Source organism: Mytilus edulis, chromosome 1 (assembly GCF_963676685.1).
Source record: "Mytilus edulis chromosome 1, xbMytEdul2.2, whole genome shotgun sequence".
In the NCBI taxonomy this organism is placed as follows: Eukaryota; Metazoa; Mollusca; class Bivalvia; order Mytilida; family Mytilidae; genus Mytilus; species Mytilus edulis.
In genome coordinates, this window is record NC_092344.1 from 65,361,238 (window position 1) to 65,387,777 (window position 26,540).

The 26,540-nt window shown below is 34.0% G+C and overlaps 1 protein-coding gene across 1 annotated transcript in view; it reads left to right on the plus strand.

The window, feature by feature from the left end:
* Positions 1-25,916, plus strand: part of LOC139486990 (uncharacterized) — a 112,382-nt gene extending 86,466 nt beyond the window's left edge. The window contains exons 11-15 of the mRNA XM_071272022.1: positions 18,020-18,190; positions 20,090-20,275; positions 21,718-21,894; positions 22,018-22,209; positions 23,375-25,916. Coding sequence (XP_071128123.1) covers positions 18,020-18,190; positions 20,090-20,275; positions 21,718-21,894; positions 22,018-22,209; positions 23,375-23,679 — 1,031 coding nt within the window. The 3' untranslated portion in view covers positions 23,680-25,916. The remainder of the gene's footprint in view (positions 1-18,019; positions 18,191-20,089; positions 20,276-21,717; positions 21,895-22,017; positions 22,210-23,374) is intronic.
* Positions 25,917-26,540: the final 624 nt, after the last annotated feature.

Consider the following 26,540-nt stretch of genomic DNA (forward strand, 5'->3'; position numbering starts at 1 on the left):
ATTTTGGTTACTTCTTTTAAAGTAACATAAGTAGAAAATGATAACATTTAATAGATAGGTTATTGAAAATCAGTCCATCTTGTCCGACTGCATGAGGGGCAGTGGCGGATCCATCCATTTAAAAATAAAGGGGGGTTCCCAATCCAGGACACAAGGAGGGGGTTCCAACTATATGTTTCCATTTAAATGCATTGATCTCCAAAAAAAAGGGTTCCTATCCCCAGAACACCCCTGGACCCGCCACTGTCCATTGTTCAACAACTAAATTGTCTGTTTTACCTGCTAGTACACTTGGTACAATAAAAAACCTGATAATAAATTGTTCAAATAAGGCCTTTGAAAATAGTGGAATTAATTACTTTTGGAGTGTCAAAAACTCGTTGGAAGTACTTGATAAATTGCATGCATATATTGGTGATTTTAAATCTGTTCAAAGTTTTGATTTTTCTACCCTATATACCACTTTGCCTCATATTCTTATTAAGAAAAAAATCACATCCCTAATTAACTGGGCATTTAAAAAGTCGGAATGCGAGTACATATGTTCAAACTCTTTGCGATCATTTTTTAGTAGCAATAAACAAAAGAACTATGTCAATTGGACATGCTTTGATACTATTTATGCGCTTGAATTTTTACTTGATAATATTTTTGTTCGCTTTGGAGATTCCGTATATCGTCAAGTTATTGGAATTCCAATGGGAACTAACTGTTTGCGGACCTGTTTTTGTATTATTATGAGTTACAATTTATGACTTAAATTAGCAAAGACACATCAAAACAACATTTGATGCAAAAATTTAACAATACTTTTAGATATTTGGATGATATATTGGCTCTCAATAATGACGACTTCCGTATGTATACTAAAGAAATTTGTCCTGTAGAACTTACTTTAAATAAAGCTAATGATAACAATGACCACTGCCCTTTTCTCGATCTTGATATCTATATCATAAACGGGAAGCTTAATACAAAAATTTATAAGAGAGATGATTTTTCATTTCCTATTATTAATTATCCATTTGTAGATGGTGACGTTCCCTTGTCATCATCTTATGGTGTTTATATATCTCAACTTGTACGATTCTCTCGTGTATGTAACAACGTATTAGATTTTAGCGAGAGAAATATATGTATTACTGAAAAATTATTACACCAGGGTTTTCGATATCACAAACTGGTCAAAACATTTACTAAATTTTATCATCGGTATAAGGAAATAATTCGTAAATATAACTCAACATGCAGACATCTTATACGTTCAGGTATTTCACATCCAATTTTTTATGGAAATATTCTTTATAAAGAACAAAAATGTCAGTATTCTCCTCAGAAACTAAAAAGACCTTTAAATAGACTTATTAAAAAGGGATATAGTTATGATACTGTTGTCAGGTCATTAAAGATTGCATATTTTGGCTTTCATATTGATTCACTGATAGAGTCTTTGAATCGGAACTAAACACATCTATTTCTTACAAACAGTTGTTGGCATGACACGGGATATGTTCTTCTCATATATTTTATGATAGTATGATACTAAACCCCTAACGGGAGGGATTGTGCCTGATATTCATATGATAAACACATAATCTTTCAATCAGTTTAATTGAGGTCTGGAGCTGGCATGTCAGTTAACTGCTAGTAGTCTGTTGTTATGTATGTACTATTGTCATTTTATTTATTTTCTTTTGTTACATCTTTTGACATCGGACTCGGACTTCTCTTGAACTGAATTATAATGTGCGTATTGTTATGCTTTTACTTTCTACACTGGCTAGATGTATAGGGGGAGGGTTGAGATCTCATAAACATGTTTAACCCCGCCGCAATTTTGCGCATGTCCCAAGTCAGGAGCCTCTGGCCTTTGTTAGGCTTGTATGCTTTTAAATTTTAGTTTCTTGTGTATAATTCGGAGTTTAGTATGACGTCCATTATCACTGAACTATTATGCATATTTTTAGGGGCCAGCTGAAGGACACCTACAGCTGCGGGAATTCTCGCTACATTGGAGACCCATTGGTTTCCTTCGGCTGTTGTCTGCTCTATGGTCGGGTGGTTGTCGCTTTGACATATTCACCATTTCCTTTCTCAATTTTAATAACTATGTTTCTGATCTAATTTTGTATTCTATAAACGGCATCTATATATTTACACTACAAATCTAAAACTCTCAGTCTATGGCTACACGTGCTGATCTTATCTATATTCATGCATAATATTCATTAGCTGTGTATGAGTATCAAATTCGTATCATACGCGATGATGACCAGCCAGTACATACAGAACTGTAAGGATTTTATTCACCAGTATTAAAAAAGAGAAACATTGCAGTACGAACAGTAATCTATTTTTTTTTTCATTTGACATTACTTTGAAAGTAACGTAGTTACAAGCACAGGTTTTATAGTATATAACTGCTTTTTTAAAATGTTAATTGTCTTAATTAATCTTATTTGAGAGATGTTGGATATTTTCAAGGAAAAACCTCACATCTCCAGTGTACTTTTGTACATGGTCAGATAACCTTAGGTCATCTCTAAATTACTGTGTATTTCCTGTATCTCAGATCATAATGATTGCTCACATGGTGAGGTTACCTCAGGTCACCTCTGTACGATGGAACATTGTGAGGTTACCTAATATTACCTCTGTATTGCTGTACATGGTAAGGTTACTCTGTATTACTGCACATACTCGTATTACCACAGTTTTTATAAACTTTACAAAACACTATTTTTTTAGTTTTCCTCAGGGCACTTCTGCATTTCTATACATGGCCAAGTGCACATGTTAACTAATGTCATTTCTTAACTACTGTACATAAATATGTAACCTCAGAATACCTCTGTATGTTAGAATATGGTGAGGTTACTTAAGGTCACAACTTCATGGTCATTGTACCAGCTGCATGTTACCACAGATAAACTTTGCAAAACGCTCATTTTCTACAAACCTCAGGTTACCACAATTGAATGTTCATAACTCCTTTCGTCAGCTTAGTCCAGATTACATCTATGTCCTTTTTTTTCACGGACAGGCTACCTCATGTCATCTGTATATTACTGTACATGACCAGGTTACCTCAGGTCATCTGTAAATTACTGTACATGACAAGTTTACCTCAGGTCATATGTAAATTACTATACATGACCAGGTTACCTCAGGGAACCATTGTACTACTGTGCATGGCACGGTTACCTCAGGGAACCATGGTACTACTGTGCATGGTCGGGTTACTTCAAGGAACCATTGTTCTACTGTGCATGGTCTGGTTACCTCAGGGATCGATTGTACTACTGTGCATGGTCATGTTACCGGAGGAACCATTGCACAACTGTGCATGGTCAGGTTACCTCAGGGAACCATTGTACTACTGTACATGGTAAGGTTATCTCAGGAAATCATTGTACTGCTTTGCATGGTGAGGTTACTGCAGGGAACCATTGTAATGCTGTGCATGGTGAGGTTTCCTCAGTGAACCATTGCACTACTGTGCATTGTCAGGTTACCTCAGATAACCATTGTACCCGGTGCATGGTCAGTTTATCTAAGATCACCACTGTACATGGTCCTTGTACCAGCTGCATGTTATTATAAATAAGCTTGCCAAAACGCATATTTTCTGAAAACCTCAGGTAATCACGATTGCTTTACATGGTCATAACTCCCTTCGTCAGCTTAATCCAGATCACATCTATGTGATTTTGTGAACGGACAGGTTACCTCAGGTCAACTGTAAATTACTGTACATGACCAGGTTTTCTCAGGTCATCTGTAAATTACTATACATGATCAGGTTACCTCAGGGAACCATTATACTACTGTACATGGTCATGTTACCTCAGGGAACTACTGTACTACTGTGTATGGTCAGATTATCTCAGGGAACCATTGTCATGTACCCTCATGGAACCTTTGTACTACTGTGTATGGTCAGGTTTCCCCATGGAACCATTGTACTACTGTACATGGTCAGGTTACTTCAGGGAACCATTGTACTACTGTGCATGGTCAGGTTACCTCAGGGAACCATTGTACTACTGTTCATGGTCAGTTTATCTCAGGGAACCATTGTACTACTGTGCATGGTCATGTTACCTCAGGGAACCATTGTACTACTGTGCATGGTCAGGTTACCTCAGGGAACCATTGTACTACTGTGCATGGTAAGTTACCTCAGGGAATCATTGTACTACTGTGCATGGTCAGGTTACCTCAGGGAACCATTGAACTACTGTTCATGGTCAGTTTATCTCAGGGAACCATTGTACTACTGTGCATGGTCATGTTACCTCAGGGAACCATTGTACTACTGTGCATGGTCAGGTTACCTCAGGGAACCATTGTACTACTGTGCATGGTAAGTTACCTCAGGGAATCATTGTACTACTGTGCATGGTCAGGTTACCTCAGGGAACCACTGTACTAATGTGTATGATCAGGTTACCTAAGTGAACCATTGTAATACTGTACATTGTCATGTTACCTCAGGGAACCTTTGTACTACTGTGCATGGTCAGGTTACCTCAGGAAACCATTGTAGTACTATGCATTATCAGGTTACTCAGGGAACCACTGTACAACTATGCATGGTCAGGTAACCTCAGGAAAGCATTGTACTACTGTGCATTGCCAGGTGACCTGAGGGAACCATTGTACTACTGTGCATGGTAAGTTTGTCTCAGGGAACCATTGTACTACTGTGCATGGTCAGGTTACCTCAGGGAACCATTTTATTACTGTGCATGGTTAGGTTACCTCAGGGAACCATTGTACTTCTGTGTATGGCCATGTTACCTTAGGGAATCATTATACTACTGTGCATGGTCAGGTTACTACAAGGAACCACTGTACTACTGTGCATGGTCATGTTACCTCAGGGAACCACTGTACAATTGGGAATGGTCAGGTAACCTCAGGAAAGCATTGTACTACTGTGCAGGGAACCTTTGTACTATTGTGCATGGTCAAGTCTCCTCAGGGAATCATTGTTCTACTGTGCATGGTCATGGTCCCTCAGGGAACCATTGTACTGCTGTGTATTTTGAGGTTACCTCAGGGAACCATTGAACTACTGTGCTTGGTCAGGTTACCTCAGGGAACCATTGTACTACTGTGCATGGTCATGTTACCTCAGGGAACCACCGTACAACTGGGCATGGTCAGGTAACCTCAGGAAACCATTTTACTAATCTGCAGGGAACCATTTTATTATTGTGCATGGTCAAGTCTCCTCATGAAATTATTGTTCTACTGTGTATGGTCATAGTACCTCAGGGAACCATTGTACTGCTGTGTATTTTGAGGTTACCTCAGGGAACCATTGAACTACTGTGCAGGGTCAGGTTACCTCAGGGAAACATTGCACTACTGTGCATGGTCGGGTTACTTAAGTGAACCATTGAACTACTGTGCATGGCAGGTAACTCAGGGAATCATTGTACTACTGTGCATTATCATGTTACACCAGGTAATCACTATACAACTGGGCATTGTCAGGTAACCTCAGGGAATTATTGTACTACTCTGCATGGTCAGGTTACTTCAGAGAACCATTGCACTTCTGTGCATGATCAGGTTACTTCAGGGAACCATTGTACTACTGTACATGGTCATGTCACCTCAGGGAACAATTGTACTACTGTGCATGGTCAGTTTATCTCAGGGAACCATTGTACTTCTGTGCATGGTCAGGTTAACTCAGGAAACCATTGTGCTTCTGTGCGTTGTCAGGTTTCCTCAGGGAACCATTGTACTACTGTACATGGTCATGTTACCCCAGGGAACCACAGTACTACTGGTCATGGTCAGGTTACCTCAGGGAACCATTGAACTACTGTGCAGGGTCAGGTTACCTCAGGGAAACATTGCACTACTGTGCATGGTCGGGTTACTTAAGTGAACCATTGAACTACTGTGCATGGCAGGTAACTCAGGGAATCATTGTACTACTGTGCATTATCATGTTACACCAGGTAATCACTATACAACTGGGCATTGTCAGGTAACCTCAGGGAATTATTGTACTACTCTGCATGGTCAGGTTACTTCAGAGAACCATTGCACTTCTGTGCATGATCAGGTTACTTCAGGGAACCATTGTACTACTGTACATGGTCATGTCACCTCAGGGAACAATTGTACTACTGTGCATGGTCAGTTTATCTCAGGGAACCATTGTACTTCTGTGCATGGTCAGGTTAACTCAGGAAACCATTGTGCTTCTGTGCGTTGTCAGGTTTCCTCAGGGAACCATTGTACTACTGTACATGGTCATGTTACCCCAGGGAACCACAGTACTACTGGTCATGGTCAGGTTACCTCAGGGAACCATTGAACTACTGTGCAGGGTCAGGTTACCTCAGGGAAACATTGCACTACTGTGCATGGTCGGGTTACTTAAGTGAACCATTGAACTACTGTGCATGGCAGGTAACTCAGGGAATCATTGTACTACTGTGCATTATCATGTTACACCAGGTAATCACTATACAACTGGGCATTGTCAGGTAACCTCAGGGAATTATTGTACTACTCTGCATGGTCAGGTTACTTCAGAGAACCATTGCACTTCTGTGCATGATCAGGTTACTTCAGGGAACCATTGTACTACTGTACATGGTCATGTCACCTCAGGGAACAATTGTACTACTGTGCATGGTCAGTTTATCTCAGGGAACCATTGTACTTCTGTGCATGGTCAGGTTAACTCAGGAAACCATTGTGCTTCTGTGCGTTGTCAGGTTTCCTCAGGGAACCATTGTACTACTGTACATGGTCATGTTACCCCAGGGAACCACAGTACTACTGGTCATGGTCAGGTTACCTCAGGGAACCATAAAACAACTGTGCATTGTCATGTTACCTCAGGTGACCATTGTACTACTGTGCATGGTCAGGTTTCCCCAAGGGAATCATTGTACTACTGTACATGGTCAGATTACTGCAGGGAACCATTGTTCTTCTGTGCATTGCCAGGTTACCTCAGGGAACCATTGTACTACTGTACATAGTCGTGTTACCTCAGGGAACAATTGTACTACTGTGCATGGTCAGTTTATCCAGGGAACCATTGTACTTCTGTGCATGGTCAGGTTAACTCAGGGAACCATTGTGCTTCTGTGCATTGTCAGGTTTCCTCAGGGAACCAATGTACTACTGTACATGGTCATGTTACCTCAGGGAACCACAGTACTACTGTTCATGGTCAGGTTACCTCAGGGAACCAATAAACAACTGTGCATTGTCATGTTACCTCAGGTGACCATTGTACTACTGTGAATGGTCAGGTTTCCCCAAGGGAATCATTGTACTACTGTACATGATCAGATTACTGCAGGGAACCATTGTTCTTCGGTGCATTGCCAGGTTACCTCAGGGAACCATTGTAGTACTGTGCATGGTCAGGCTACCTCAGGGAACCATTGCACTACTGTACATGGCCATGTTACCTCAGGGAACTACTGTACTACTGTGCATGGTCAGGTTACCTCAGGGAACAATTGCACTACTGTGCCTGGTCAGATTACTTCAGGAACCATTGCACTACTGTGCATGGTAGGTTTCCTCATGGAACCATTGTACTAATGTGCATGATCAGGTTACTTCAGGGAACCATTGTACTACTTTGCATGGTCAGGTTACCTCAGGGAACCACTGTACAACTGTGCATGGTCAGGTTACCTCAGGGAACCATTGTACTCTTGTGCATGGTCAGGTAACCTCAGTGAACCACTGTACAACTGTGCATGGTCAGGTTATTCGTTAAAATAGACAAGAATGAGATTTACAGATAATTTAGAAGACTGAATGTTTTTCTGAACTCATTTTTTTCTGTTTGTTTATAGGTTTATGGTGAATGGAAACATAAATATAGACTTCTTAAAAAATCTTGCATCTTTTTGGATATCATTCCAGGAAAGTGAAAGGATATCATGTTTACTTGAAGTGGTGAGGTCTAGTAAAAATAGCAAACAGAAAGTAGAAAAAAAATGAGTTGACTTCAGGATTGCGTAACTTTTTATTCTTCGTGGCAAGACCCCCTTTTTTCAATTAAATCACAATTTAACTTTGGTACATACATGATATGAACATGATTTTTTTTCTAAGATCAGCTGTTTTGCATGTAAGCCTAATACCAAGACTGCAACCTTATGTTAATTTGATTTGAATCGATTATATTTGTTGTTATTTTTGGGTTACCTGAGATAATCCTGTTATGAAAGAATACTTCGTAGATACTTGGTTGGTATATGCATTTGCTGTAATTACACAATTTCTTAATTCAAAATGTAGGACTTCATAGATTTGTATTGTTTATGCAGTTATATGTAAATGTTACCTGAGTTCACTTGAGTTAAATGGGTTGTATTTGGTGTTATAATTGGGGTTACCTGAGGTAACCCTGTCATGAATGAATACTTCGTAGATACTTTGCTAGTCTTTACATTAATTGTAATAAACCAACTTATTCATTTTGAATGTAGGACTTCATTGAAGTTATATTGTTTATGGGATATATATATGTAAAGGTGATCTCAAATAATTTCAGTTAAGTGGGTAATATTTGTAATTATATTTGGGGTTACCTCAGGTACCCCTGTTATAAAAGAATGCTTTTTAGATAGTTTGCTAGTGTAAACAATTATGTTGAAATCAAACAATTTCTTTGTTTAACATGTAGGACTTCACAGATGTAAATTGCTTATGCGATATTTAGAATATTCGATCTGTCTGAACTCGATTTAAATGGATTATACCTGTAGCTATTTTATGGGTTACCTGATGTAACACTGTCATGACAGAATACTTAGTAGATACTTTTCTAGTGTCTGTATGTATGCTGAAATAAACCAACTTCTTCATTTTCAATGTAGGAATTCATTGAAGTTATATTGTTTATGTGATGTATATGTAAAAGGTGATCTGAATTAACTTGAGTTAAATAGGTTGTAATTGCTGTTATTGTTTGGGTTACCTCAGGTAACCCTGTTATGAAAACATATTAGTAGATACTTTGCTAGTGTATACATTTGTATTTTAATTACACAATTTCTTAATTTAGAAATGTAGGACTTCATAGATTTGTATTTTTTATTTGATGCATATATATTTAAAGGTGCCTGAGTTAACTTGAAATAAAAAGGTTATCTTTGTTGTTATTGTTATGGTTACCCGAGTTTATCCTGTCATGTAAGAATACTTCGTAGATAGTTTTCCAGAATATACATTTAAGTTGTAATAAACCATTTACTTTTTTATCAATTTAAACTTTATAGATGTGTATTGTTTATATGATATTTAGGAAAGGCGACTTAAGTTAACTTGACTTTAATTGGTTATATTTACTGTTATTTTTGGGGTTACCTAAGCTGTTATGAAAGAATACTTCGTAGATACATTGCTGGTATATGCATTGATGTTGTAATTACACAATTTCTTAATTTTAAAATGTAGGAATTCATACTTTTGTATTGTTTATGCGATGTATAGATATATGTTACCTGAGTTAACTTGAGTTAAATGGGTTGTATTTGTTGTTATTATTGGGTTACCTGGGGTAACCCTGTAATGAATGAATTCTTCGTAGATACTTTGCTAGTGTTTACATTAATTGTAATAAACAAACTTCTTTATTTCAAATGTAGGACTTCATGAAAGTTGTATTGTTTATGTGATGTACATGTAAAGGTGAACTCAGTTAACTTCAGTTAAGTGGGTTATATTTGTAATTATTTCTGGGGTTACCTCAGGTACCCATGACATGAAGAATGCTTTTTAGATAGTTTGCTAGAGTAAACATTTATATTTCTTTGTTTGAAATGTAGGACTTCATATGTGTATTGTTTATGTGATATACCGGAAAGGCGACTTAAGTTAAATGATATGGATGGATAATACTTGTTGCTATTTCATGGATTACTTGAGGTAACCATGTCATGACAGCATATACTTAGTAGATACTTTGCTAGTATATACATTTATGGTGTTATCAATCAACTTCTTCATTTTTAATGTAGGAATTCTTTGAAGTTATATTGTTTTTGTGATGTATATGTAAAAGTGATATGAATTTACTTGAGATAAATAGGTTGTATTTGTTATTATTGTATTGGTTACCTCAGGTAACCCTGCTATGAAATAATTCTTAGTAGATACTTTGCTAGTGTATATGTTCCAGACCGTATGGGTATTTGGACCGTACGCATACGGTCTGACTCATATTAAGAAGTTAGCCAAGTTTATTAGATACACGTGCATGTAACAGATCAACACAACTTAACTCTAAAATTAATATAAAAAAAGTTCAATTGTAACTGAAATACAAACTTTAGATTTTAATTACTTAAAAAAAGCACCTTAATTAAATCTGTTAATCTCTTATAATTAGCATGTCGATGTAATACATTACATTTTTTCTGTATTAAATTATGCTCACTGAAATTGAAGATATCGGAAGTAAGCATAATGTGGGAGCACAATTGTTTTAGAATATTACCCAAAAAAAATGCAAAGCTTAGGAACATGCATGAACTGCAAACATGTAAATGTAAAATAAATATTACGTTACTTGTGGTAGCAAGTGTCACCTAGTGAGAGAGTACAAAAATAGGATTCAGATGTACAGTTCAACACATATTTAATTTCAATTGTTCGCTTGTTCACTGTATCCGTCTTATTGTAATATTAACAATTTGTAAAACTAAAAATAAAGATTTCGATAAATGTTTCTTTAAATTTAACCCATTTGATTCAATAACATGTATTGCCAGCTGAACCGTATGCGTATACTCATACGGTCCGACCGTACGCGTATGGTCGGACCGTACGGGTAAACGTATACGGTCCGGACAGTACGGGTAAACGTATACGGTCCGGACAGTACGTGTACGGTCCAAAAACTCATATGGTCTAGAACATATACATTTATATTATAATTCGATAATTTTTTAATTTGAAATGTAGGACTTCATAGATTAGTACGTATTGTACCTATAATGTTATAGATGTGTATTGTTAAGTGATATTTCTGAAAGGCGACTTGAGTTAACTTGATATGAATGGATAATACTTGTTTCTATTTCATGGGTTATATTTGTAATTATGTCTTGGGTTACCTCAGGTACCCATGTTATGAAGAATGCTTTTGAGATAGTTTGCTAGTCTAAAACAGTTATTTTGTAATCGGACAATTTCTTTATTTTAAATGTAGGACTTCATAGATGTGTATTGTTTATTTGATATTTCTGAAAGGCGACTTAAGTTAACTTGATATGATGGAACAATACTTGTTTCTATGTCTTGGGTTACCTGAGGTAACCCTGTCATGACAGAATATTTAGTAGATTCTTTGCTAGTATATGCATTTATGGTGTAATAAACCAACTTCTTCATTTTAAATGTAGGAATTCATTAAAGTTATATTGTTTATGTGATGTATATGTAAAGGTGATTTGAATTAACTTGAGTTAAATAGGTTGTATTTGTTGTTATTTGTTGTTATTGTATTAGTTACCTCAGGTAACCCTGCTATGAAAGAATTCTTAGCAGATACATGTATACATTTGTATTGTAATTCCACATTTTTTTTAATTTGAAATGTAGGACTTCATAGATTTGTATTGTTTATGTGATGTATATATATGAAAAGGTGACCTCAGTTAACTTGGGTTTTCTTTGTTGTTATTGTTATGGTTACCTGAGGTCACCCTGTAATGAATGAATCCTTCGTAGACATTTTGCTAGCGTTAACATTAATTCTAATAAACAAACTTCTTTATTTTAAATGTAGGACTTCATGAAAGTTGTATTGTTTATGTGATGCACATGTAAAGGTGACCTCAGTTTACTTCAGTTAAATGGATTATATTTGTAATTATGTCTTGGGTTACCTCAGGTACCCATGTTATGAAGAATGCTTTTAAGATAGTTTGCTAGTGTAAACATTTATGTTGTAATCGGACAATTTCTTTATTTTAAATGTAGGACTTCATTGATATGTAGTGTTTATGTGAAATTTCTGAAAGGCGACTTAAGTAAACTTGATATGAATGGATAATACTTGTTTCTATTTCATGGGTTACCTGAGGTAACCTGTCATGACAGAATATTTAGAAGATACTTTGCTAGTATATGCATTTATGGTGTAATAAACCAACTTCTTCATTTTGAATGTAGGAATTCATTAAAGTTATATTGTTTATGTGATGTATATGTAAAGGTGATTTGAATTAACTTAAGTTAAATAGGTCGTATTTGTTGTTATTGTATTGGTTACCTCAGGTAACCCTGCTATGAAGAATTCTTAGCAGATACTTTGCTATTGTTTACATTAATTGTAATAAACCAACTTCTTTATTTCAAATGTAGGACTTCATGAAAGTTGTATTGTTTTTATGATGTATATATATAAAGGTGACCTCAGTTAACTTGAGTAAGATGGGTTATCTTTAGTGTTATTGTTATGGTTACCTGAAGTAACCCTGTAATGAATGAATCCTTCGTAGACACTTTGCTAGCGTTAACATTAGTTGTAATAAACAAACTTCTTTATTTTAAATGTAGGACTACATGAAAGTTGTATTGTTTATGTGATTCACATGTAAAGGTGACCTCAGTTTACTTCAGTTAAGTTGGTTATATTTGTAATTATGTCTGGGGTTACCTCAGGTATCCATGTTATGAAGAATGCTTTTGAGATAGTTTGCTAGTGTAAACATTTATTTTGTAATCGGACAATTTTTTAATTTGAAATGTAGGACTTCATAGATTAGTATGTATTGTACCTATAATGTTATAGATGTGTATTGTTTAGGTGATATTTCTGAAAGGCGACTTAAGTTAACTTGATATAAATGGATAGTACTTGTTTCTATTTCATGGGTTACCTGAGGTAACCTGTCATGACAGAATATTTAGTAGATACTTTGCTAGTATATCCATTTTTGGTGTAATAAATAAACTTCTTCATTTTTAATGTAGGAATTCATTAAAGTTATATTGTTTATGTGATGTATATGTAAAGGTGATCTGAATTAACTTGAGTTACATAGGTTGTTTTTGTTGTTTTCGTACTGGTTACCTCAGGTAACGCTGCTATGAAAGAATTCTTAGTATAAACTTTGTAAGTGTATACATTTATATTTTAATTACACAATTTCTTAATTTAAAAATGTAGGACTTCATAGATTTGTATTGTTTATGTAATGCATATATATTTAAAGGTGATACCTGAGTTAACTTGAGTTATATGGGTTGTATTTGTTGTTATTATTGGGTTACCTGGGGTAACCCTGTAATGAATGAATTCTTTGTAGATACTTTGGTATTATTTACATTAATTGTAAAAAACAAACTTCTTTATTTCACATGTAGGACTTCATGAAAGTTGTATTGTTTATGTGATGTATATATATAAAGGTGACCTCAGTTAACTTGAGTTAGATGGGTTACCTTTGTTATTATTGTTATGGTTACCTGAGGTAACCCTGTAATGAATGAATCCTTCGTAGACACTTTGCTAGTGTTTACATCAATTGTTATAAACAAACTTCTTTATTTTAAATGTAGGACTTCATGAAAGTTGTATTGTTTATGTGATGCACATGTAAAGGTGACCTCAGTTAACTTCAGTTATGTGGGTTATATTTGTAATCATGTCTGGGGTTACCTCAGGTACCCATGTTATGAAGAATGATTTTTAGATAGTTTGCTAGTGTAAACATTTATGTTGTAATCAGACAATTTCTTTTTTTAAATGTAGGACTTTATAGATTGGTATTGTTTATGTGATATATCAAAGGCGACTTAAGTTAACTTGATATGAATGGATAATAATTGTTTCTATTTTATGAGTTACCTGAGGTACCCGTGCATGCCAGTATATTTAGTAGATACTTTGCTAGTATATGCATTTATGGTGTAATAAACCAACCTCTTCATTTTTAATGTAGGAATTCTTTGAAGTTATATTTTTTATGTGATGTATATGTAAAGGTGATCTGAATTTACTTGAGTTAAATAGGTTGTATTTGCTGTTATTGTTTTTGGTTACCTCAGGTAACCCTGCTTAGTTGATACTTTGCTATTGTATACATTCATATTGTAATTCAACAATTTTTTAATTTGAAATGTAGGACTTCATAGATTTGTATTGTTTATGTGATGTATATATATTTAAAGGTACCCTGAGTGAATTTGAGTTAGATGGGTTATCTTTGTTGTGATTGTTTTGGATATCTGAGGTAACCCTGTCACGTGAGAATACGTCGTAGATAGTTTTCCAGAGTATACATGTAACTTCTAATAAACCATTTACTTTTTCATTTTGGACTTCATAGATAAGTAATGTTTATATAATATTCAGGAAAGGCGACTTTAGTTAACTTAATTTGAATGGATTATATTTGTTGTTATTTTTGGAATAACATGAGGTATCTCTGTTATGAAAGAATACTTCGTAGATAATTTGCTGGTATATGCTTTTATGCTGTAATGACACAATTTCTAAATCTAAAATGTAGGACTTCATATATTTGTATTGTGTATGCGAGGTATATATAAAGGTTACCTGAGTTAACTTGAGTTATATGTGTTGTATTTATTGTAATTATTGGGGTTACCTCATGTAACCCTGTCATGAATGAAGACTTCGTAGATACTTTGGTAATGTTTACATTTATTGTAATTATTGGGGTTACCTCATGTAACCCTGTCATGAATGAATACTTCGTAGATACTTTGGTAGTGTTTACATTTATTGTAATTATTGGGGTTACCTCATGTAACCCTGTCATGAATGAATACTTCGTAGATACTTTGGTAGTGTTTACATTTATTGTAATAAACAAACTTCTTTATTTTAAATGTAGGACTTCATGAAAGACGTATTGTTTATTTGATGTATATGTAAAGGTGATCTCAGTTTACTTCAGTTAAGTTAAGTGGGTTATATTTTTAATTATATCTGGGGTTACCTCAGGTACCCATGTTATAAAGAAGGCTTATTTGATAGTTTGCTAGTGAAAACATTTATGTTGTAATCAAACAATTTCTTTATTTTACATGTATGCCTCATAGATGTGTATTGTTTATGTGATATATCGGAAAAGCGACTTTAGTTAACTTGATATCAATGGATAATACTTGTTGCTATTTTATGGGTTACCTGAGGTAACCCTATCATAACAAAATACTTAGTAGATACTTTGCTAATATATGCATTTATGCTGTAATAAACCACTTTCTTCTTTTGTTATGTAGGAATTCATTGAAATTATATTGTTTATGTGATGTATATGTAAAGGTGATCTGAATTAACTTGAGTTAAATAGGTTGTATTTGCTGTTATTGTTTGGGTTACCGCAGGTTACCCTGTTATGAAAGAATTTTTAGTGCATACTTTGCTTGTGTATACATTTATATTTCAATAACACAATTTTTTAATTTAGAATGTAGGACTTCATATTTGTATTGTTTATGCGATGTATATATAAAGTTACCTCAGTTGACTTGAGTTTAATGGTTGTCATGATTTGTTGTTATTATTGGGGTTACCTCAGGTAACCCTGTCATGAATGAATACTTCAGATCATTAATTAAACTTTTATAAAAAAAAAGTTTATAATTTTACCAGCCATCCCCACCCTACACGTTCATACGAAATGAATGATCGGTGAATACAAATAATAAAATCATTTTGGAAATTTGTTGACATCTTTGGTATTTGGTCACATTAAAATTTGCTATAAAGATCTATCTAAATAAGAACTATATTTTCATGCGTATTTAATCAATGACGCATTACCACGATTACCTCAGGGCACCGATTACCTCAGGGCATACAGCAGCGGACCTAACTGCCATCTGCACGTTACACTGGATGCCCACCGAGAGAAATGGAAATAAGGCAGTGGTTATGAAAAGAGTGCCAGCAGCCGTATCTCTTATAAACGGTCCTTTTCAGGGCCATCAATATTTTACAAAAAGATTCTACCTTTGTTGTACATTCGAGAAATTCTAGAACACAAAGCCGTTAAAGGTATTTTCAGCTTGTGGGTTTGTGTTGACCTTTGTGTAAAGTCCAAAGAAGTGTTCGAAAGGCCTTTCCAATGTTAGTTCGGTATAATAAAACAATTGTGGCCCCTTAGAGTCGATGAATATCTAAAATTGTCAACCCTTAAAAGTTATTTCACTTCGGGCTGCGCCCTCAATAAAATAACCTTCTCGTGTTGACAATTTTGGATATTCACCTCTTCAATGGGCCATAATTGTATAATGTAACTAGCGATGAAAACTAACTATGGCATCAATATTAAATTTTTACGTAGTTTTTTTTATTATAAAATTAAAAAAATGTCATGTTTTAAACCATCACTGTTTTTTTTAGATAAAGTTCTTGTATAATTGAAACGTTTATAATGTAATTTGGAAAAATAAATATACCTATATGGTCCAAATACTCATATGGTCCGGCCCGTTAATAACCAAACGAGTATTATACTCATATGGTCCGACCATACGCGTACGGTCGGACCATACGCGTATGGTCGGACCATATGAGTATACGCATATGGTCATGACCATACGCGTATGGTCCAAATACTCATATGGTCCGGAACATAACCTTAAATTTCTCGGAGTAAATTGTTGTATGCAAAATATTGTCAAAAATGCCTCTTTGTGCTACGGATTTTATAAAGTTTGATAAAAGCATTGAAGTCTAAAAATTGTCAGATAAACAAAACAAAAAACGATAGTATGCACAAGAGATGATAGGTCTGTACCAGATCAGAAGCTACGTTTTTAAATGATAAAGACAACCGTATGTTAAGTGATAAAGAAATCAGATCGTTTTTTTTTCAGTCTGTTGGTTTTAATTTTTCCTCTTATATATTTACCTTGTGGTGTAGTCATACTTTTCCGGTTGGTTGATATAGTCGAGCGTTTGATTTTGTCAGGTGTTATGGGCTTCCCTTTTTAATAAACCTTGGAGTTCGATATTTTTGTTAATGCATTGTTTAAACATAGAAAATATCGACCAATCTAGTATATCTCTTCTACAACTTTATCAATGCAAATAAAAATTGATATATTGATAGAATTTAATATATATATTTTTATACTTTCTTTGAATTTTCCATACTTCTTACAGTTACATCTACCCTCCTTCGAAATTTAAATAGCTTGACCAAGCTCCGTACATCTCTTTTATTATATACATCCTAATGTAGTTATGTGTTTTGAAGTTTAATGTCTTATTTGCTGCTTGTTTAGCTTAATTTTATCTATATAAAAAGATGCACCATATAAGATCTTGACATGAAAATGTGCTTACGAGTGAGTACATTGTTTTCATCACTCAAAGGTTTAAATAACTATTTTACCCGTTAAATAATACTTTTATCATCTTCTTAATGTCTTAGGTCGGATAAAATTGTGCTATGGTAAATTTTTGTATTCTTGTCATTAATTTTTGCTTATGTGCTTTGTCTTTATGCCTTTTTGTGTTTTGTTGTTACATATTTTGTTTGTTTTTATAGTATTAAGATTATAACACAATGTTGACTGTTGTACCCCTATTTTGACATTTTGCCTGTTGTGTCTGTTTGTTTTGTTCACACATCATTGTCAATATAATGGAATTGTATGCGACTGTCATACGAGTGAGAGGTTTAGCTAGCTATAAAACCAGTTTGAATCCACCATTTTCTACATAAGAATATGCCTGTTCCAAGTCAGGAATATGACAATTGTTATCCATTCGTTTGATGTGTTTGAACTTTTGATTTTCCCATTTGCTTAGGGACTGTCCTTTTTAAATTTTATCGGAGTTCGGTATTTTTGTGATTTTACTTTTTATTTTACTTTTAAAAATGCATAGGAGGGTGTTAGTTTAGACTGGTCATGGATTGAAACCTATTTTTAATGAAACTTTTTTATGTTTACTTGAAATTTTTAAACTTACTGACTTTGAAAAACTTAACATTTAAGGATATGTTTTACTTTTTTTAAGAAAGCTGTACAGAAGAACCATTAATAGAGGGCGTTACGCGTACAAATGATGGAAATCTTATCAACACCAATGCAACATTTGACTGTATAGCCGGTTTTACGTATGTCGGTGGATCTACAAGACAATGCGGTGTTATGGGGAGTTGGTCGGGAGAACCGTATAATTGTACAAGTAAGTGCGACTGACGTAGGAAAAAGGTTGAGAAAGATTCTACGTTTGTTTCCCGTCATATGAAATCCAGAAAGATTCAGATGTTATGCATCATGAACTGTATTTTTGAAAGTCATCTGATGTTTGTAAAATTTTAAAAGGATATTTCAGGTAGAAAGATATATTATCAAGTCAATGTAAGTGTATTTTCTAAAATCTTTCTCTATGGAAAATGTAGATCTTTTGGTTGCTTGGTGTATTTAGATCGTTTTCAAATTGACATATATTCCAAATAAAGGCAACAGTGGTATACCGCTGTTCAATAGTCATAAATCGATCAAGCGAAAACAAATCCGGGTCACAAACCAAAACCGACGGAAACACATCAACTGTAAGAGGAAAACAACGGAAAACAAGTTTGAGCTTTCTAAAAAGCTGTGAACTGCTTCTTTCTATCCTACTTCAAGGTAAAATGTGTGCATGTGGTTGTTGATTTAGTATTGGAAATGTGGTATTTTTAGATTTTGATTGATATAAAATGGATGTCTTAGACTTGAAATATCAATTTGTTCACTTTACTTGTTGAAAATTAAAACATTTACGAATAGACGCGACTCTGGAGTTGTGCCTCTCTGGAGGTGTGCCTAGACTGGCAGAAGTTATAAAATACAGATAATGCATTTTTGTAAGCATTGTATAGGAACATTGTTTAGCAAAATAAATCGTGCAAGTTGCAGTAACAAAGCAAATAAACACGTATTAATAATAGATATTTCAATATTGAATTATAGTGTGCAATATATGCATAATTAAACGAACATGAATTAATGACAGTAGATCGGAACTGAAATACACCTACTTAGGGACGACATCAAAAGTTCAATGTAAGATAAAAAACTTAATTCACATAGTTTTTTTCGCTGACCCCCCTACCCCCCTTCTTAACTTAATTTGGGAAAAATTGATTTACCTATATGAATATAGGTAAAATCGATTTTAGATTAACAAAACTTGCAGCAATGTTGACCCCCCCACCCCCAAACTATTTGATTTAAGTTTTTTATCCTACATCGATCTTTTGATGTCGTCCCTTAATTTCCGGCATTTGATGTCTTATCCTGAGACGAGAAAAATCTGTAATTCTTTATCTCATTTAAGGCAATAGCTGTTGCTGTATCTCAGCAGCATCATAAAGCAACCAATCAGAATCTATATGTGATAAGTAATTATTTCAAGATGGCGTGTATATCAACTGAAGCTAATAGCTCCGCACCGTGATGCGAAACAAACAGAAACACTGAACTGCAACAAAAACAAAAACAAACGCCAAACATACATAGCAACGGACCAAAACTTCTTGTATATAATAATCCGTTCATGCAACAATCACTCTAGTATCCAGATATATTTATAATTGGTTCTGCTGGAATCTGGAGCAAATTGTTTAAGCTTTGATGAAACGTTTACAATTCAAAAGGGAAAAACACCACCCAGAGGCGGATTTAGGGGGGGGGGGGCCAGGGGGCCCGGGCCCCCCCTTTTTGGGAAAAAAATTGGTTGCTTATATAGGGAATCATTGGAGTGTGACTGGAGCGGGCCCCCTCTTAGGTTAGTCAGTGGGCCCCCACTTATGTAAATTTCTGGATCCGCCACTGCCACCTCTCAGGAAATACACACCATAATAAATTATGAAAGGGTGTTTTTATATGAATAGATTTCTGACAAGCATTCATCTTGAAAGTAAACAAAATAAATAATTATTGTTGAACAATGCATTATACATGAAATAACTCTTAACACGGTCTATGTTTTTGGTATTAAATATAGGAAAGTAACTTGTTTTTGAATTTTTAAAATTATATTTTTAGTATGTCAGAAGTTATATAATAAAAATATGGACACGACATCAATGTCTTTCAGGAATTTCCTGTGGAGTTCCTCCAAATATCACGAAAGGATCTGTTACTTTTACTTCTATGTTGTTTGAAGCTGTCAGTTTGTACACATGTGATGTTGGCAATATAAACTCTAAGTCTGGTTTAAAAACAGGGACTGTAACCTGTGACCATACAGGTTCGTGGACAAGTGAACTTCCAGATTGTCAACGTATGTAACTAAATAGCCAGCTCACGAAGTGAGATCAAACTACATTTGAATGAATTAAAAATTGCAAAAAATAAAATAAATGCCTTTTCTACAGCACCAGGTGCGCATTTCGACGTTAATGTCTCATCAGTGATGCTCAAGGCACTATCTAAAATTATAAAACCTACTACTAACGTTGAAGAGCTGATCAAACCAAAAAATACAAAATGCAACTTTTACATTGTTTTTTTTTTCAATTTTTGTACTTTATTAAATGTTTAACGGATTCGATACCCGTCTCCATTTTCATCTCAATGGATTCGTTTGAAATTTTAACAACTGAACTTGCGTAATACAGTATCATAATTGTAGCGAAATACTAAATGTAAACCAAAAAAATACTGAATCGGTATCATGAACAATTATAAGACCACATTTGTCTTATTATTTTTTTATATTATCATTTCTTTGAAAATTAAATAAAACGTATTTTAGACTTTGGGTATTTAGCTGGATTTTTTCTCCAAAAAAAAAGTAAAGTAACAAAAAATACCGAACTCTGAGAAAACTCAAATCAGAAAGTCCCTTATCAAATGACAAAATCAAAAGCTCAAACACATCAAACGAATGGATAAAAACTGTCATATCCTCTAGATCTGTCTCCGAATAACCATCTAACGTCATGCAACAATTAAATTTTCAATTGTTTGAATTGGTATGCAACATTCTCGGGAATTTTGTGTGATTTTAAGTAATGGCGGACAAATTTGCAAACAAGTGTAAATACGTATATTAACTACCTTTTTTAGGTGTTTCCTTTTGAAATATTAATTTGACAATCTCCATTTAATAACTATATTATAATTTGTTAATATTTATGCCTACTGTCCCATCGCCGTGATATAAATGAATTGGGGTGCTTTTCTGTATTGTTAAGAAAGTCTTATATACTTCCAAACGTGTTATTACTTGAACTCTCAAAGTATTCCCGCGTGGTGATTATAATCAATTAATATTTTAAAATCGGTGTAACAACTTTATATTATGAGGATAGGTGTGAGATTAGATGTATGTGAGAATGTAGGAAGTGAAAACAAATACAATAATCAAAGTACAAAAAAAAAAAAAACCAACTAAATCAATCAGTTTTAGTAAGATTTTTTCTGTATTCTGAATTGCAATAAAAACTAATGTTTGAAGATGTTCAAAACTATTGTGTGATCGTACAAACAAATAGTTCAAATTTTGGCATAAAACATAATAATCATAATTGAAATAGTACTAAGATTGCAGAATTTGACGTATCATTCTTACATTTAAAAACAAAACTATTAAATATGAAATTCAATTTCATTTCTTTTTCCCTACATAAACTCATGCATATAATTGAAATGCCTTTTTTAGAAATAGAAAATGAAAATATAGAAATTAGTTTTCAGTAATGAAGTTTGTTATTATTTCAGTGGTCGAATGTCAGGCCCCTGCTCTCATAACTGATGGCACATGGAATACCAGTTCCCAATATTTTTATGGAAATATCATAACTTACCAATGTGACAGAGCCTTCGCCTTGATTGGAATAGAGAGTCGTACTTGTCAGGCAGACAAAACCTGGAGTGGTGTGCCGCCAACATGTTCAGGTACTCATTTTGATTATGTATCAATATTTTATATGGGGAGGGTTAACATACTAGTGTAAAACAATCACTTCACATATGATGTCAAATATTAAAAACCAATTTATATCACTGATTTTTTTTCAGCTGTCACATGTCCAAATTTCATAGTTCCGAATGGAAATGTGTTTGCTTCTAACTACAGTGTTGATGGATTTTTGGCAGTTTCATGTAACGACGGATTTACCTTGAATGGTTCCATTCCAATATTTTGCTTAGTAACAGGAGTTTGGAGTGGTGATGACCTACGATGCATAAACACGAGTACTTCAATTACAGGTAATTTTGTTATTTTGGAACATTGCACCAAATTAATTACATTTATGTAAACTTTATTGATGTTTGAAATCGCAGCAATTTATATAAAAGGGTATATGTATTTAATTGTCAATCTGACTAAGAATCAGACAGTGGTGAAAACATGACACACGAAAACCCGCTCAAGTTTACATTAATATTAATTTAAGTTCAAATGTATAAGGTGCACGAATATAACATTCATTTCCCTTTTCTGTTCTATTGTATCAAGATATAAGTCGGTCGAAATAAACTAGAAATTAACAATAAAGGAGAGAATTTGCTATCAAAAGTTATCTTGAGATTTCTCGTATTACCTTACCAAACGAAAGACCTGCCAATTCTTACTCAGGATAAGGGTAACTTCAAAATGAAATGGTTAGGTCGGCGGGTTTGTTTTCGACATGTTTTTAAATTCTTCTAAATTGCTTGACTCTTATAAAGACTGACACTAAATCTTTATAATTGACTATTTACTTCGTATAAAAAAAGAATTCTTTTTATTTCAAAAACAGAACATTATACAAAACCCCCTTTGTCACATTATATACAAATGTGCAGTGAGTTTTGTTTACTCGAATAAGGATGACGATGGAACATAATGGAGTGACCATTGAAACAATGTATCAATGTAAATATTTTCTGTACAGGAATGTGGAAATGTGATATGATTGCACCATGCGATACTATCTTTGTTTCTAAACAATTTGAATAGAATGCAACAAGTGTATGTCGATCACAAGGTTGACAAAAGTTACTATCGTAGTTATGGACACTTTTTTTTTCAATGACGCAAACACGAGAAGCCTTTTTTACAGTAACATAAAATTGAGAATGGAAACGGGAAATGTGTCAAAGAGACAACAGCTCTACCAAAGAGCAGAAACCGCACAGGGCCACCAATGGGTTTTCAACACAGCGAGAAAATCCCGCACCCGGAGGCGGGCTTCAACTGGCCCCTAAACAAAAATATGTACTAATCTAGTTCAGCGAACATGGACGGTTCACTAATCTCCGAAACATATGAATGAACCAACATAAAAAAAAAACAACATAAAAGACTAACAAAGACTTCTTACTTGGGACAGTCGCAAAATTGACGCAATATGTATGTACAAGGATAAATAGTTTGTTTTCATATTTCAAGGTGACGGCAGTAGTCTTAGTAACGGACAAACAGATACCACGCAAATGAATCCAAAAGGATTCATATATAAAGTTGACAAAAAAACAACTTCATCGTATAAAAGAAAGTTAGTAAGCGCTCCAGATGACAGAACATCAGCGATAGTTGTTGGATGGGTTGGTGTGATTGTTTTAACTGTTGTTATAGCAACAATAGTTTCTTTAGACTGCATAAATATTTGTCAGAAAGCTGGAAAAAAGAAAAGAAAAAGATCTGTGCGAGACAATAGTTCACTTGATTCCGACATTCCACATGTTATTGAATAAGACAAATGAAAAAAAAAACCCTGCATAAGCGTACAATCGTCCTTCGGTGACATAATAGTGTTGTCTGATGAAATGCTTTCTTAGCATTACTCACTATAGGTGATCAATATCCTGTGCTATCAAATAGTATTTTCTGCGATTTTTATAACCCTACTTAAGTAGTTGTATTTGTCATTTCGGGAACTTTTATTGCTTCCTAAGCGATATTGGGTTTGCTCATTGCTGGAGTCCGTACGGTGACCTATAGTTGCTAACTTCTACGTAAATTGGTCTACGGTGGAGTTGTCTCATTGGCAATCATTCCTTATTTTCTAATTTTTGTAATTAATAGATGTAATGCAAAGAAGGTGATGAAAGCATATATTCTATAACAGTTTATCAACTGACCAGAATCGGTAACATTTGGAATTTTATCTTTTACCCCTGGGTACCACAAACTGAAAAAAATATATATTAATAACTTTATTTTCAATTAACAAATTAGAATAACACTTTATATTTCATGCGTCCGAAACGCTGGTCTGGATTTACCTTCACCAGGACACTCAAAGACGAATATTTAAAAGTCAAGGATGTATAAGAACTAAAATAATTTAAAAGCTATATGACAAAAAAAGGATCTTAAATCAATAGCCAAATCGATCTAATGTCAACTTTGCCTGGGGGGTTGGAACTTGTAAAAGTGGTTTGTCATTTTAGATCTTCAAAAGAAGACCTATCGTTCTGATTTTTTAAAAAAAGGTATATAAGACCACAAAACCACTTATTGTTGAGTGATTTTTATGCCCCACCTAGAGGCATTATGTTTTCCGGTCTGTGTGTCCGTCCGTCCGTCCGTCCGTATCCCGCTTCAGGTTAAAGTTGTTAGTCAAGGTAGTTTTTGATGAAGTTGAAGTCCAATCAACTTGAAACTTAGTACCCATGTACCCTATGATAAATTCTTTCTAATTTTAATTCCAAGTTAGAGTTTTGATCCGAATTTAACGGTCCACTGAACATAGAAAATGATAGTGCGAGTGGGGCATCCGTGTACTATGGACACATTCTTGTTTATTTTTATTTGTCACTACATTTAACAGTTTTATCTGTTGGTTTTCATTTAGTTAATTTTGTGAGTTTCTGTAGACTTTTGATGTTCTTCGATTTGATTCATTTGTCCCATTGGTTTCTCCTTCATTCAAATCAGGAATATGACAGTTGTTTTCCATTCGTTTGATGTGTTTGATCTTTTGATTTTGCCATTTGATAAAGGACTTTCCGATTTGAATTTTCCTTGGAGTTAGGCAATTTTATTATTCTACTTTTTTCTCAATTGTATGAATTTGGCATCCAAGTCCTATTTGGAGAATGATATTCTTAACCAAAGTGCCTTATGCACGGTTAAAGGGATGGTACAATTGAATATGTCACTATATATGACCAATTTCCTATGATTTTTTTTCCCCTTAAGCTTGCAAGCTAAAAATACTAAATTGGTCAAAACATATTGGAATTAAATATTGAAGAGTTTTAATAAAACAAACATATCTTTACACATCCATTAAATCAAATTGTTATTTAGCCAAGTGTTTGAAGATGAATTTGATGCAATGTCACAATTTTTTGCATAGAGCCAAATTGAATTGATGTGTATCTGAAATACAAAACTGCTTTATTTCAAACAGAGCATTACTCATTCTTTTTTCGATTATAACAATTACTAAAATGTACCTAAATTGAAGTTTCGAGCCTTCAATAGGCATTTGAAATTTGGTAACTTCCTCGGAAATTGCTACAATACTGTTACAACCTCTAAGTAAACATGAAATTGGCATACTATGAATGATTGTGTAGATAAGAAGATATTTTTTAAATGACCTTTAGCTTGGTGTGAAAAATAAAAAAAAAACCTACCTCTTCTAATCGTACATCATCTTTATATATATATTAACTGTGTGTGAAAGGTGTCTCTGTAAGAATTGTACATCATTATTAAAGTGTTTTGAATTTTAAGTGTTGCATATGTGCTTTGTATCAATATTTTATAGAGCTATTTTACCTTGAATTTCTACAAAATTAGTACCTATAATTTTTGTGTTGACAAAAGAGTTATATGAAAACTACTTATCAATAAGTGACAGATGAAGTCCCTGAATAACAGGTAGTTTAAAATGATTGTTATTGTTTTTGCTACACTTACTTATCTATGTTTTATATTGATTGAAATACATCTTCTTATTAAATTTTAATGTCTTTATTGTGTACTGGTTGTTGTTAATCCACTATAGAATAGCACTTTTAGATGGTATACAACATCCAACCTCGAACGCACCGAAACAGGTCTGTTTATCGATAAGATAGATATTGCGATGTCATTATAACTCATACAACATCAAAAGTACATAAAACAAAATATGAAGTAAATATAATATACACTACTGATCATGTGCAATTAATGCAGACAATCAGACGGTGACAATTCTCAACTGAAATTCAACTAAGGGTTTCATTTTACCGAAAAAATGTAGAATTTAAAAAAAAGTTAAGCAAGGTCATACCTCAAATAATCGATAAATTAATTTGAAAAAAACATATATTATGACAATTATTGAAAAGTGACCTGTTTAAGTAACGTCATGCTTCTTTTTCATAGATTTTTTTACACCTCAAGTACGAGAGCTTGTGCCTTAATATAATGGTATATTTGAATCTAATTAAATTTAAAAAAATAAACTTTCAAACTTGGTATTAACTTCTTCCCCGCTATAAACACAGTATCAAAATGTGCACTTTTGAAATATCAAAATTTAAAGTTTTACCCTCTTGCTGCCCGTAGTTTTTTTATGATTTCATTTCACATGTCCCAGAAAATATGAAAGCTC